Source organism: Sylvia atricapilla, chromosome 1 (genome assembly GCF_009819655.1).
Source record: "Sylvia atricapilla isolate bSylAtr1 chromosome 1, bSylAtr1.pri, whole genome shotgun sequence".
Classification (NCBI taxonomy): domain Eukaryota; kingdom Metazoa; phylum Chordata; class Aves; order Passeriformes; family Sylviidae; genus Sylvia; species Sylvia atricapilla.
In genome coordinates this window covers 105,337,318-105,349,857 of record NC_089140.1, presented here as the reverse complement: position 1 = coordinate 105,349,857, position 12,540 = coordinate 105,337,318, and the positions used below count along the sequence as shown (strand labels likewise).

General features: G+C 36.8%; 1 protein-coding gene across 3 annotated transcripts in view; it reads right to left on the bottom strand.

Annotated features, from left to right (window-relative positions):
* Nucleotides 1-5,019: 5,019 nt before the first annotated feature.
* MIB1 (MIB E3 ubiquitin protein ligase 1) overlaps nt 5,020-12,540 on the bottom strand; it is a 77,109-nt gene continuing 69,588 nt past the window's right edge. For all 3 annotated transcript variants that reach the window (XM_066329697.1, XM_066329704.1, XM_066329713.1), the window contains exon 21: nt 5,020-11,430. In XM_066329697.1, coding sequence (XP_066185794.1) covers nt 11,290-11,430 — 141 coding nt within the window. In that variant the 3' untranslated portion in view covers nt 5,020-11,289. The remainder of the gene's footprint in view (nt 11,431-12,540) is intronic.

The following is a 12,540-nucleotide window of genomic DNA, read 5'->3' as shown; positions in this document are numbered from 1 at the left end:
ATGTTATCATGGATGCAGTGCACTTCTGGTCTTACTCTTAGCTCCTGTGGACACAGCACTGTGCCATGAAGATGCCTTAATCTTTATCTACCCTTCAGACACTGCAGGTCACACAGCATTTAGCATTCAGCTATGACAGAGAAGAACTTAACATAGGATGTGCTAAGCCCTTCCTTGTCTCCCCTAGAAAAACCTGACAGCTCCAGGCCATCTCTATTAATATTCCTATGAGCAGAGCTGGCTAGCTTATTGTTTAAGTACCTGTACCTCATAAAACAATCGATTTTAGGCCAACAGGCTTAATTTTGTAGGAAAGGACAGGCCAAATCCAAGAACATAGCAATGATGCCCCCATTGACTTCCTCCCAAAACTAAATGCCACGTAAAAAAAAGAGAAGGCATCTCAACATCTGATAATTGAAGATGGTCAGAAAGAAAAAGATCAGATCAAATCAACATTAAATTCCTTTCCTTGTCCTGCAAAGTTGCAGAGGATAACACTATCTCTCCCATAACCCCACAAGTGCATACTCATACCCTTGGAAGGATGCTCTGGGGAGAGGTAGTATGATGGTCAGGAACACTGGAACAGACATATGGCATATATGTTTGATTTTGGCAAATTCAGATGGCAAGTAGCAATTACGGCAGCATTTCTGGCAAAATGAAAACTGGCAAGAGAAATGAAAAACCAGCCACAGCTGCCATCCAGTAGAGGGTGAGAACAAAAAAAAAAAAAAAAAAAAAAAAAAAAAAAAAAAAAAAAAAAAAAAAAAAAAAAAAAAAAAAAAACACAAAAAAAAAAAAAAAAAAAAAAACCCACACCCAAAACAAACCAAGAGCAAATAAACCAAACAAAAAGGATAACTCTCCTGAAACACTCCTGCTAGTTGCTTTTTTTCTTTCCTGAAGATTATTTGACTACGTCCTCAAAGCTGAGAAACTCCCACAAGAGTCAGTGACTAACCTTTCCTGGAGTGCTCAACAACTGCTTGCCAAATCTTAGTGTCACCATTTGATTCAGCATAGCAGATAAAGCCTAAAATTAAATGTCTGGTATCCCAATCTTGTTAATAAAGATAGGCTTTTCAAATCTATTTCATTTCCATGCCACTTACCAATAAAGCAATGTCAGCTCAGGATAAGTAGATGCCCAGAGGGCTTGGCCCACTCAACCCTACTTGGCTGCAACACTTTAAAAGCGTAAGTGGCTCCCAACTTCTGCTTGCTGCAGGGCAAGCACCTCACACAGCTCATTACTGAGCAGTTGATTTGCAGCAGCTCCTTTATGCTGCTGCCTGGGTGCAGACAGCCAGAGTACACAGAAAATCCAAGTCAAGATCACTTACTCCTTCACATCCTCTGTGTGTGCCATGGGAAGAGAGCTGTGTTAAACAGAACAGCGGATCACAACTTTTGCACCAGGGACTGGCTTGTCTTCCTTCCCATGTCTTCCTTCTCCATGAGTGGAGTAGTTTCAATATACGACACATTCCTCCAGAGAGATTTGGTGTGCAGGGATCTATCCAGTGTGGTGGGACATACAGGACATGGCAGTTGGGTTACAGCAGGACTCAATGTATCCATGTTACAGGCTCTTCAGAGAGGGTACAGAAGAATTTTAAACTCAATTTTAGTAAATCACTCTTCTCTCTGTCAAATTTGCCATCTGAGTTTCTCACCTCATAAACTCCAGAAGAACTAGGCCTGACTATTTTAGCTTTAGGCTTCCCCATGCCCTTACTCTAACACACTTTCTATCTCAACAAAAAAAGTGTGGTGCTTCCAGATTCGATCTCCTCTACATGAAATGGTGGGAGAAAGCAGCTTCAGAGGACAACAATACGAAGACTTCCTCAGCCTTATATAGAATCAGAATCACCTGACCAAAACCCAAGATCACTGTAATTAGTCTTTTAAGTGCCATGTGCTATAAATCATAAAAACAGACAAAAAACTTGAGCATGATGTGGCTGTACCAAAAACAGCTGAACTAGGCCTCTGTGTTAGGAAAAGCCACCCTGTCTGGATAGGCCTGAAGTAATCTTTATTTTACAGGTCTCATCACAGAAGAAGACAGGAAGAATAATAGTATTCTATTTCAAAGACAACAATCTATGGCCATTGGCTCATAAATGCTATGCAATTGCTATACAGTTTATATAGCTTTTATACAGATCATGATACCTTACAACTGTAAGGTATATACACAGTAGGGGTTATGAAATCTCAGCAGAAAAGTATTACTTGGTAGGTGGCTTCAGATTTACTTTATGTAAAGAGATTGAATTATTTTCCTATTTCTTCATGGAGGCGGCAAAAAGTCCAGACCCCTTCTCTTTGCAAGCAATCCTATTGAACTTCCTCCAGGCAATGTAAGTGCACAAGACATTAGATGGAAGTTTCTCTCTTCTAGTTGTAAGGTTTTTTTAAAAGAAACCCTTCAGCTGTCACCAAAAACCTAACCCAGGATACAGTAAGAAGGAAAATTACAGGTTTTAAATTTATAGGACAAAAACACATCACCAAAGTCAAACAACCTTGAAACATTTACTTGTTTCTGACTTTCCACATATGGTTGAGATCAGGAACACCCCTATCCTTTCCTCAGGTGGTAGACCAAATCTCTTTCTTGTGTCACCAATGGAGAAAAATAAGGGATGTCAATAAATGAATGTGAAATTATGCCAAGACCAAATTCAGGAATTCCTCCCGTCAGTACATGAAATTCAGAGTGGAGTTAGGGACACGAGGACAGGGCTTCACTATGCTTATGCCAACCTCAAATGCAAAAACAAGACAGGAGGACATTCAGAAGGGATATACCAAGAAGGAATAGACACAGTTCTGCTATCAAAAATAAAGACAAAGAAAGAATTGAAATGGAGGATTTCAGTAGCAGGGATAGAAGCACTGAGGACATAAATACAAACCCCACAACAGCTGTGACAGAGAAAATAAGGGTTGCAAACAGGAAGGTAAGGAAGGCTCCTAATTAAGTTCAACACACATAAGAACCTGTGCCTGAATGACAATGACCATCTCGAGATTCCTATTTGTGAAACATGACTTTGCTACAAGAGATGGAAATTTTTGTTGAAGGAATAGCTCTCGGGTCTGTTCAGCCTCTTGGGAGAAAGATTTTGAGTTACTTCAAACTTCTGGCCTTCAAGTAACTTGCATACTCAGGGAAGCCTTGAGAAGCTGGACATTCCTTCCACCGAGCTTTGATAGGCTTCAAAGCATATTTAACTATAAGCTGTGTTACTATAGAGTGGAAAATATTAATCAGCTCTAGCCATCTAGGGAGACTGTGGTTATCATTAAGAATATGTGGGACACTCATACAAGAATTCTTTTTCCCTGCCCGCTGGACAAGCTCTTTCATATAGTTTATCTGCTCCAACTGCATGCTTTTGAAAAAAAGCTTGACTAACTGAATACTTTCAACTAGAGCTAAAGGCAAACACTCCACTGGAACTTTGCCCTAATCAATAGTAGCAATGTTCATGTCACATGAGAGTCAGAGGATAGAATATGGTGCTTACTGAAGTCAGCAAATAACCTAATTATACTTAGCCTGCTTGAAGGAGACAAGTGAGGTCTGGTCCACCCACATATTAATGCAATCATCATTATCCTTATCCCTTGTTTGCTTTCTGCTTATATTGTAATAAAAACTTGTGCCAAATGGAAGGTGCTACTGACCCCTTGTGGGAGAAATACTCACACATTTTAGGATGCAGACACGTCAGTGGGGAAATGGGCTCAGAATTAAGTTTTTCTCCTTACCTCCCACAGATTTATTTCTAAGGCAAATGCAGTGAAACATTAGTGTTTCAAGTTTCAAGTGTTTCATTAGTGTTGCAAGAGGTCACTATAGTCTCGCAAGTGTATAACCACAATTTCAGGCCATTTTACAGAAATTAAGGCTTATAAGCTTCTCTAGGGCAGTCATGTAAGCACCAATAAATCAATCCTAATTGTAGTAGATACTGCAATGACTTTCCCATAACTTAAAAGTCCTGCACTGCTGAAGATTAAAATTTATACATCGCTAGTTGACACAGTTCTTGATTTTTAATGCAATTTAAACTATTTTAATCCATCATAGCATCACTTGCTAAAGACTGCAAAAAAACACCACCTTACTATCTCCTGGAAAGAAAGGACATACTACTCTGCTGAAAAGTGAACAAACTATTTAAAACCCTGAAGTATTTCTCAGCCAAAACCTTCTTGTAATATCAAGAAAAGTTGGTATGATTCATTCTTGAAAGCGTAAGTTTTCCCACAATATGTCACCATCATGAGCAGGGCTGCAAAAAGCACAAGAACTTCAATGATTTTGTTTCTGACAACTTATATTTCCTTTCCTTTTGGTGTAAAATCAAGTCTGAAAAGGAAGGCCAATGCTTTTTATTCCAATACTACTGCTAACCTTTACTCTCTAAATGAAACAGAGTACACGTGTGAAGAACCACTCTCTGCACTTGATTCATGTCAAATCCAAAGGAAATCTCCATGCACCTCCACCACTCCCATCAAAAACAGAAGATTGCACATGGGTTGTAGCTGGAATGACTTAGAACAGCAAAGTGCGCTATACAGAAAATAACTGCATTACACAGTATTTCTATTATAAAATTATTATAGTTGTTCATATTGTACAGTATGAAACAGCCTTCTGAAAATCTAAACGCATCAATACCAAACACTAGTAAAACCTGCAGCTTCCACTGCAAGCAACAGCAGCAGCTGAAACCCTTGAAACCACAGAGATGAAGTCTTGAACCAATGCCAGTACTGCTCCCATCACGTTCAGTGAACATGTAAGGAGAAATATGAGAACAGCTTGTAAATCCCAAAGCAAAGAACCAGAGGCTACTTCAAATGTATTTCAACAATTTGCATCATTTTAAAATAAAAATTTTTCATAAGTATTTGAAAACATTATGTTTTCATACAGATCTGTCATATAAACCAAGGCCGAAGAAACTTGAAAAATGGAAACTGAGAAAGAGAGCAACAAACTTTTTATTCTGTCAGTTCCTTTTTCAACCTGTACACTAGGACAAATAAAAACACTAAGCCATATAAGTCTGGTTGGTTTTGTTGCCTTTGAGTACATAGACCTTTTTTTTTTTTTTTTTTTTTTACAAATGCATCCATTAAATTGAATCCTAAAAGTACAAACTATGATGCAGCATCTGTTGTCTCAGAATATGGAAGTTACTGTATCTGGCAGGAGATGTTTAAACGATCACATTCACGTAGCCAGATCAGTAAAGGCCATTCAATTACAAGTAAACACAGAGTCTAACATACACTTAACAGCAACTCTGGTCAGTAGAACAGTACTATGAACTGCATATTTACAGAAAAATTTGCACATAATCCAGAGATAATTTTAAATCAACCTTTCTGTTGTTACAACATAATCCACCCTTCCAACTTCTACTGTGCTGCTTTAACAGTGTTTCAGTACCTTGGAGATTCAAAGGCACATAGCACTTCTGATGCTTCCACAGACTTGTTCTTCAGGAACACATTATAAAAGAACCAGTTTTTTTAAGAACTTTGGACTGCAAAATTTCTCAATAAAGTCTGGTGAACTTCTAAACATTGTATGCCAACAAGTAACCAAGTTTGCAAATATTTTTTTTTCAGGTATACAATTTTCTAATTCCACAGTGACATCTAACATCACTACAACTAAGAAGGAGGAAGACAAATAAGCCACCACCCCTTTTCCAATGTTGTGTGCAAAAAATCAGTATTAATTCAGTCCAACTATACTTTTAAATCAAAGCTCTTGAAAAAGTCAGTATACATCTTATATGACAAGTTTTACTAACCATACAGTACATCAGCATTTCCTTTGAAAAGCTTAGACCTTGCTAAGCAGTTTTAAAGTAAGCAATTATATAATGCTATCTGCATACAGAAATACACTACATTCACACAGACAACCTTAAATTTCTCCAATAGTTATGTCAAAATCTACAGTTTACAGAAAATACAAACTTAGTTTTAACAAAAGCAAAAATGTTCGTTGTGATTCAGTGAAACCTGTTTTCTAACATGAATAGTTTGCATTCATAAAGACACTAAGGTTGGGACAAATCAAGTATTTCCTAGAAGCTCAAAATGACACAAAGTTTTCTAACCATGAAATGGCATGCAAACATACTGATTTGTTGTTGGTTATTTCTCTCTCACAAAAGATTTACTAGATCAAAGTAAAGCAAGTACTTTTACATGTTATACAATGACCTTTTCCTCACACTAAAAACATCACATACAGAAAATTTTCTCAGCTGTCTTTGACACAAAAGCTGCTTCTGTCAATTTGAATATTATGCCCTTCAGATTCTCATGACCAGTGCAACAATGAAACAGCTTTCAGAAAGCTTAATAATATCTAAATTTGCCAATTTTCCTTTACAGAAAGCTTATACAAGTTTATAAATCCATGACAAGGGCATTACTACTATATTAATGTCAACTCATTAACTGGATTGAAAAGATTGAGAAGATACTTGCATTCTGTGAAGACCATATGGCTGCTGCCCATTCAATAGCTCTATCAAGGCACTGTACAGTCGTTAAATCTCTAGTATTCTCCAAGATGTGCTGAAGAACATTGTGAATGTGTTTAAGTTGTTAAAAAGCCCTGAGTCAGAACTTGCGTATTTACCACAGGCTTAGCTATAAAAATGGCACATACTAAAGCTTCTGCAGACAACAGTTTACCTTTGTCAACACAAACAAGTTATGAAATACAGAAAAAAGACAAAAAAGTATGAATTCCAGCAACTTATACACAGGTATACAATGTACTTTGTGGCAAATTACACACTGCTATTGTATGCAATTTACACAGTAATTTTATAAAGTAAAAAACCCTCTGCAACGTATTCAGACATCAAAACTGATGAAGTAAAAGAAAACCAATGCATTCCCCATCCCTTCCCAAAGACAACGAACAGCTAGAGAAGAATTCAGCACTTTGACAGAAAGGAGGTAGCACTGCTAAAGGTTAGACTGTAGCGTTGTTGGGGTTTGGTTTTTTTAAGTGAAAACTTGACCCATGCAGCACAAAGAACAGGATAGGCTCTTCGGTTCACCAGCTGCTACTGGAAGAGTAAAATTAAATTTCTGACAATTAGTTTTGTAGAGGAAGCTCAGATCACTAGCTGAAGGCAGCTTCTTCAAACAATTTAGTGTATACACTAACTGCAGTTAATACTGCTCAAGATAAATACACATGCCTAAACCTTCATATCTAGAAAATATATACACAATAAGTACTTATTTATTTTTAAAAGACCATTTCACGTCTTTAAAAGAAGCTAAAATACCAATTGTAAGACTATGCTAACAAGGCACAAGTACTTGTGCAAAACTGCTATATTCTCACCCAGTCCAAGTTAAGAACACCACCTATTAATCAAACTTTTACATTTACAAAGTAACTTGTTTCCTATCTCACCAGTGTTATCCACTTAGTTAGCTAGTTTTTGTTATCCACTTCAGGAAAAAGGGATTTGTCCAAACCCCAATATACAAATACATAGTAATCCAAAAAATGGAAGGTAGGTAATAGCAGCCCAGATTTTGAGAAGTGCCATATAAGCTTGGGCCACAATAAGTGACGATACAAGTTCTGAGGGGAAAAAAAGTCAAAGGTAGTTATACAAAAGTTAACAATCTGCAACTATTAAATTTATTCTTTTAACCTCTTAGGTTGTTTTACACCCAAAATCACTGTGTAGTGATATGACTGTTTATGTCCCTTAATGAATGGAAAAGAAAGTATTCTACTTAAACATCTGAGCATACCTCACACTGAACAATAGAAATTTTTAGGTATCTCGTTACTTGTTTCAAGAAACAAGTGGAGACATTTCATTCCATTTAATTTCAAAATTGCTACTAAATGCTGGGAAATAGACATAACAAACCTTACAACCCTTACATTCTAGGATTTCATAATTAATTAGAGATAAATGCCCTACTGATTTTTCTAATTTTCACTTTGCTTAGGTGAAATTTAGACTTTAACATTTTGCTGAAGACAGATGCACAGTGACACTTCCTTAACTCTATTTGTTATGATCCCCTTTGGCCTTCAAGTGAACTTCTCATCCTTCAAATATGTGCTATCCAATTAAACATTCGCACTCTGTGCACACTGCAGAGATGACAGAATAAAGTGAATGAGTTTACTGAGTTCCTCAACAACACTAAGTTCACCTTCTACATCCAAATGCAAAAAAAGGGCCTGAACAGAAATAATTATTTCCACAAATGATACCAGATTTGCAGGCATTTTCCCTCATTAAGTTTTTTGAAAGGCAAACTGTATCACCATCTCCAGACAAAATACAGCTCTTCCTCCTGTCAATAAGAGACTTATATAAATAATTCAAGCATCTTGGTTAGCTTTTCTAGTTTTTCTAATTCAACTGTTTTTCTTGGCACTGAAATAGCATCAAGCTGACATACTTCAGTTTCAACTGGCACACAACATTGCTGAATGAGTCCAGTCACAAACTCCTGTGCAGTCACATACATCTGCTGTGGTTGCAGTATAGGACACTACATTTTCTCCAACAGCAATACCTTCAGCCATTGCCTCCATTTCCATAGGACTGTGATGGCATTCAAGTACTGAGGGTCTTCAACAGTAACTTACATCGTACATCCAGTTTCCTGCCCAGGATGCTTCAGAACTGTTCTAACGCAGCTGACTTATTCAACTGATGCTAATCTGGAATACTTTCAAGTAATTCTGGCTTGTTCCAGCAAAAAAGAATTAGGGAAATGCAAACTGCTATATTGATGTTTCGGTTTTGAGTTGTGTTATCAAGAAGAGATCCACCCTGCATCTGTGCAGACAAGTTTGCAGAGGTCCCCTAGAAAAATTAAGAGGACAAAATACATCTGCCAGAGACAGAGGCTATCAAGGTACAAATCTGATGCATGACAAGCTAAAACTCAGAATGGATCATCAAATGGCACATCCTATTATAGAAGTATTTCCAGGGGAAGCCTGCCAAGAACGCTTACTATAGAGAGTTCAGCTGTCTAACACGCTACCAACATAAAACCCCGCAAAAAACAAACCAAAAACCTTAGTGACACTCCTACTGGCCAAATGAAAATTGCAGTGAACACTCAGATGCACGCAGAGTTCAAGTGGAGATACCAAGATGCTGAATTGAAAACAGGCCTTGTATCAAAAACTTTACAGAACTCCTGGAAATTTTGGTATTTTAGAATAGGAACCAAGAAGCAAAAAAAGGAAAGGCTGCTTCATTTGGTGAAGAATACAGATGCAGATTATCTGAGAACAGATGGCCACTAGTATACAAAATAAACCAGACTGCTATAGTGACTCCAGGTTGTGATCGTGTCCAATGAAAAAACACTGAAAATCATGAGGAACACTTGGAATGCTGGGTGAGGATTATTGAGCTATTGTAAGGCTGTGTATTACATCACTTTATGGTGTTAAAAGCCACTCTCCATACACTTTTCCAATATCACTGCACTTGTTTCCTGGAAAACTTTATTCAGTGTTTAAATCTTATTGCTTAAATGTTTGCCTATCTTTACAGTTTACTAGTAACAGTCTTCTGAGACATTTGCAACATTTGCACAGTTCAGGCATATCAATGTATGTTTCAGAAGACAGATTGAGTTCTCTGAAAAGACCACAACTATATCTTTATCCTTACTTGGATCTTTTCCTTAACTATCCTTTTGTCCACATTTTAGACATATGCAATGAGAATTCAATGATAAATTCACCTAAGCTTCAATTAAGGCACCTAAGTGACTCCAACATAGATTTCTTCAATGTTCTGCAAGAGCACGTCCAAATGAAGTCTGCACAGTGGCAAAGGGCTACATGAACTATGCACTCGGAAAACTGTTAAATCACTTAGGAGTAAGCACAGATTCCTTTTAGCTACAAGAGACCCTTAAATCAGCGTATTTTCTACCACCAAAAAGGGTAAAAGGATATATTTGTTTTCAAAATGTTAATAGTTTGCAGTCCCTAAACCTAACAGTAGCATTTTGGGGGTCAGGAGGAACAGCTCTGTATCACATCACTGACAACAAACTCCTTCAGCCAAATTCAGCTCAGCTAGGCACAGCTCACATAATTCACTGTTCTGCCAGCAATATCTTCATTTGCAGTATTACTCAGCAATGCTCACAGATAAGTTCTGGTGTGAACACCCTAGTTAGATGGATAATCAATATTAAATATTCTCTTTTGCTGTTGACACTGTTTGCCTGGAGACAAAACTCACTTAAAAAGAAAGGAAATTTTGCAAAATCTGTTTTTTCTGAATTCACAGACCCACAATTTTTAAACAGCTCCATATGTATGTGTTTCTACACAAAGGATCAAATTCACTCACCTAAAAGAGATAACTGACCCACTTCCCAAATGTTCTCCTTTCCACTCATATTAGAAGCAATTCCATGGAAAGTCAAGTAATTTGCAGAATTACGAAGCTCACTATTTTAAGTTACTTAGCTTGAACCTGTTAGACTAAAGTGCAGTTTTGGAAATATAATGCTTCTAAAACAGATTTTTCTTTTTACTGTTTCCTATACAACCCATCCTCTGGAACAAAAGGCAAGATAAAGTCAGAATTACCTTAACATTCTGAGGCATTCTGAGGTATTCTGAGGCATGATCTTACAGGATTAGTATATTCATTACTATTGTGTATATATTTTGTATTGATTTTTCATGACTGTGTATTTCAAGACAGAAATTACTGTGAATCAGAACTGTCACAGGAAATGCCGACACCCTCCAGAAAAGCATAAAGCAAAAAAAAAACCAAACAAACAACCCTACATATTTATGTTTGGTAGTAACTGACAATATAAAAAAGAATTCCCTTACATCACTTGACATCTGATGCATACATGATACACAAGAACAAAACCAAAATAAGATTGTCCCTTTAAACTTTAAGGGGAAGAAGAAGACAGAAAAAAAAAAAAAAACCAGACTGCTTTAAATTAGCATTAGGCTTAGATGTTTTTTAAGAGTAAAGCTACAAGCTGACTGTTCAAATACTGTTTCTTTTATTTGGTGTGTTCACAGTCTTTAAGCAATTACTATGTAACAAACTTGTGCTACAGTATTAGAAATGTTTTCATCAGAACCCTTCACTGCCTTTCAAACTTAGAGAGGTTTAAACCATCAACATGTCCTTACTCTTTCACAACCTAGTAAAAGACACTGGCCCCTGTTCAGTACAGAAGGATCCTCCGTTCGATTGCCTTGCGGCATATGGGGCACTCGCTCATTCGGTCTCCACAAAGCTGACACGTTCCATGGCCACACAAGAAGATCATGTTCTTCAGGCGGTCCAAACACACAGGACACATGGTCTGGAAAAGATTTCCACAGGTTACATAATCAGTGGCAGTAGTTATACAGTACTGAATATGCAATATAAAAAATTGCTGAATTTAACAACAAATACATCATCCTAAACATAACAGATAATTGCCACAGCCACTAAGCTAAATTGGGCTTTTTTTTTGGTTCATTTTTATTCCACATTGATTAAAAATATGTGGGTTTTTCCTACTCCATCATGACACAAACAACTATGTAGCCTTTTCTCTAAATATGATTTCTAATTAATGCAATCCAGCAGTAGGCTGACATCATATTTCAGTATCATTACACAAGTTTGCAACATTGAAACATTCTAGAGAAACAGTCTCCTTTACAACATGTAATCTTCCAGGAAACAAAACATTAACAGCTGGATGTATGCAATGCTTGGATAACGATTTACAAATTTCTTCTCAGGCTACCTAGCCATTCATATACTTACCTGCAAACACCACACACTCAATACCCGCAGAAGGAAAAAAAATGTTGCATAATCAATATGATATATAAAAATATAGTACTTTGTTTATGGAAGTTATCTAGATTTTTATACAAAAGAACGCCTCAAGTTTCAAATAAACAACAGTTTAGTAAATCTGTAACCTTCACTCAATACAGCAGCACAGCAAACTTTTAAAATCAGTTTAAATTGCTGAATGTGAAGTGATAGTCAATGCCCAAAGCTCTTCAACAGCAAAATTCATTTTGTACCAAGCCACCAGGCAACAGTGTCCTACACCTTTTTTCATGTGCAGAAATTGAAGTTTTCATAAGGCATGTTCCTTCACCATAAACATATTGCAGTCATATTAGGATTTCATTTATAACAGTTTATCAAATGTTAGTAAATGAATAGATGTTACAACAGATGAAAATTATTAAGACCATTCTATAGATCAGATCAGATCAAAGATGTCTTCATATCTGAGACATACTACATGTATCTAACAATTATAAATGTTAATCTCATACATAACATGAAATACCGACAAGGCTTGTATTTCAAATACAAATTCATTTTATCACCATCTTGCAGCCGTGACTTGCTCTTGTATTTCTCAGTTGGGCTTTACTTCAATTTGTTCATAGCATGAGAG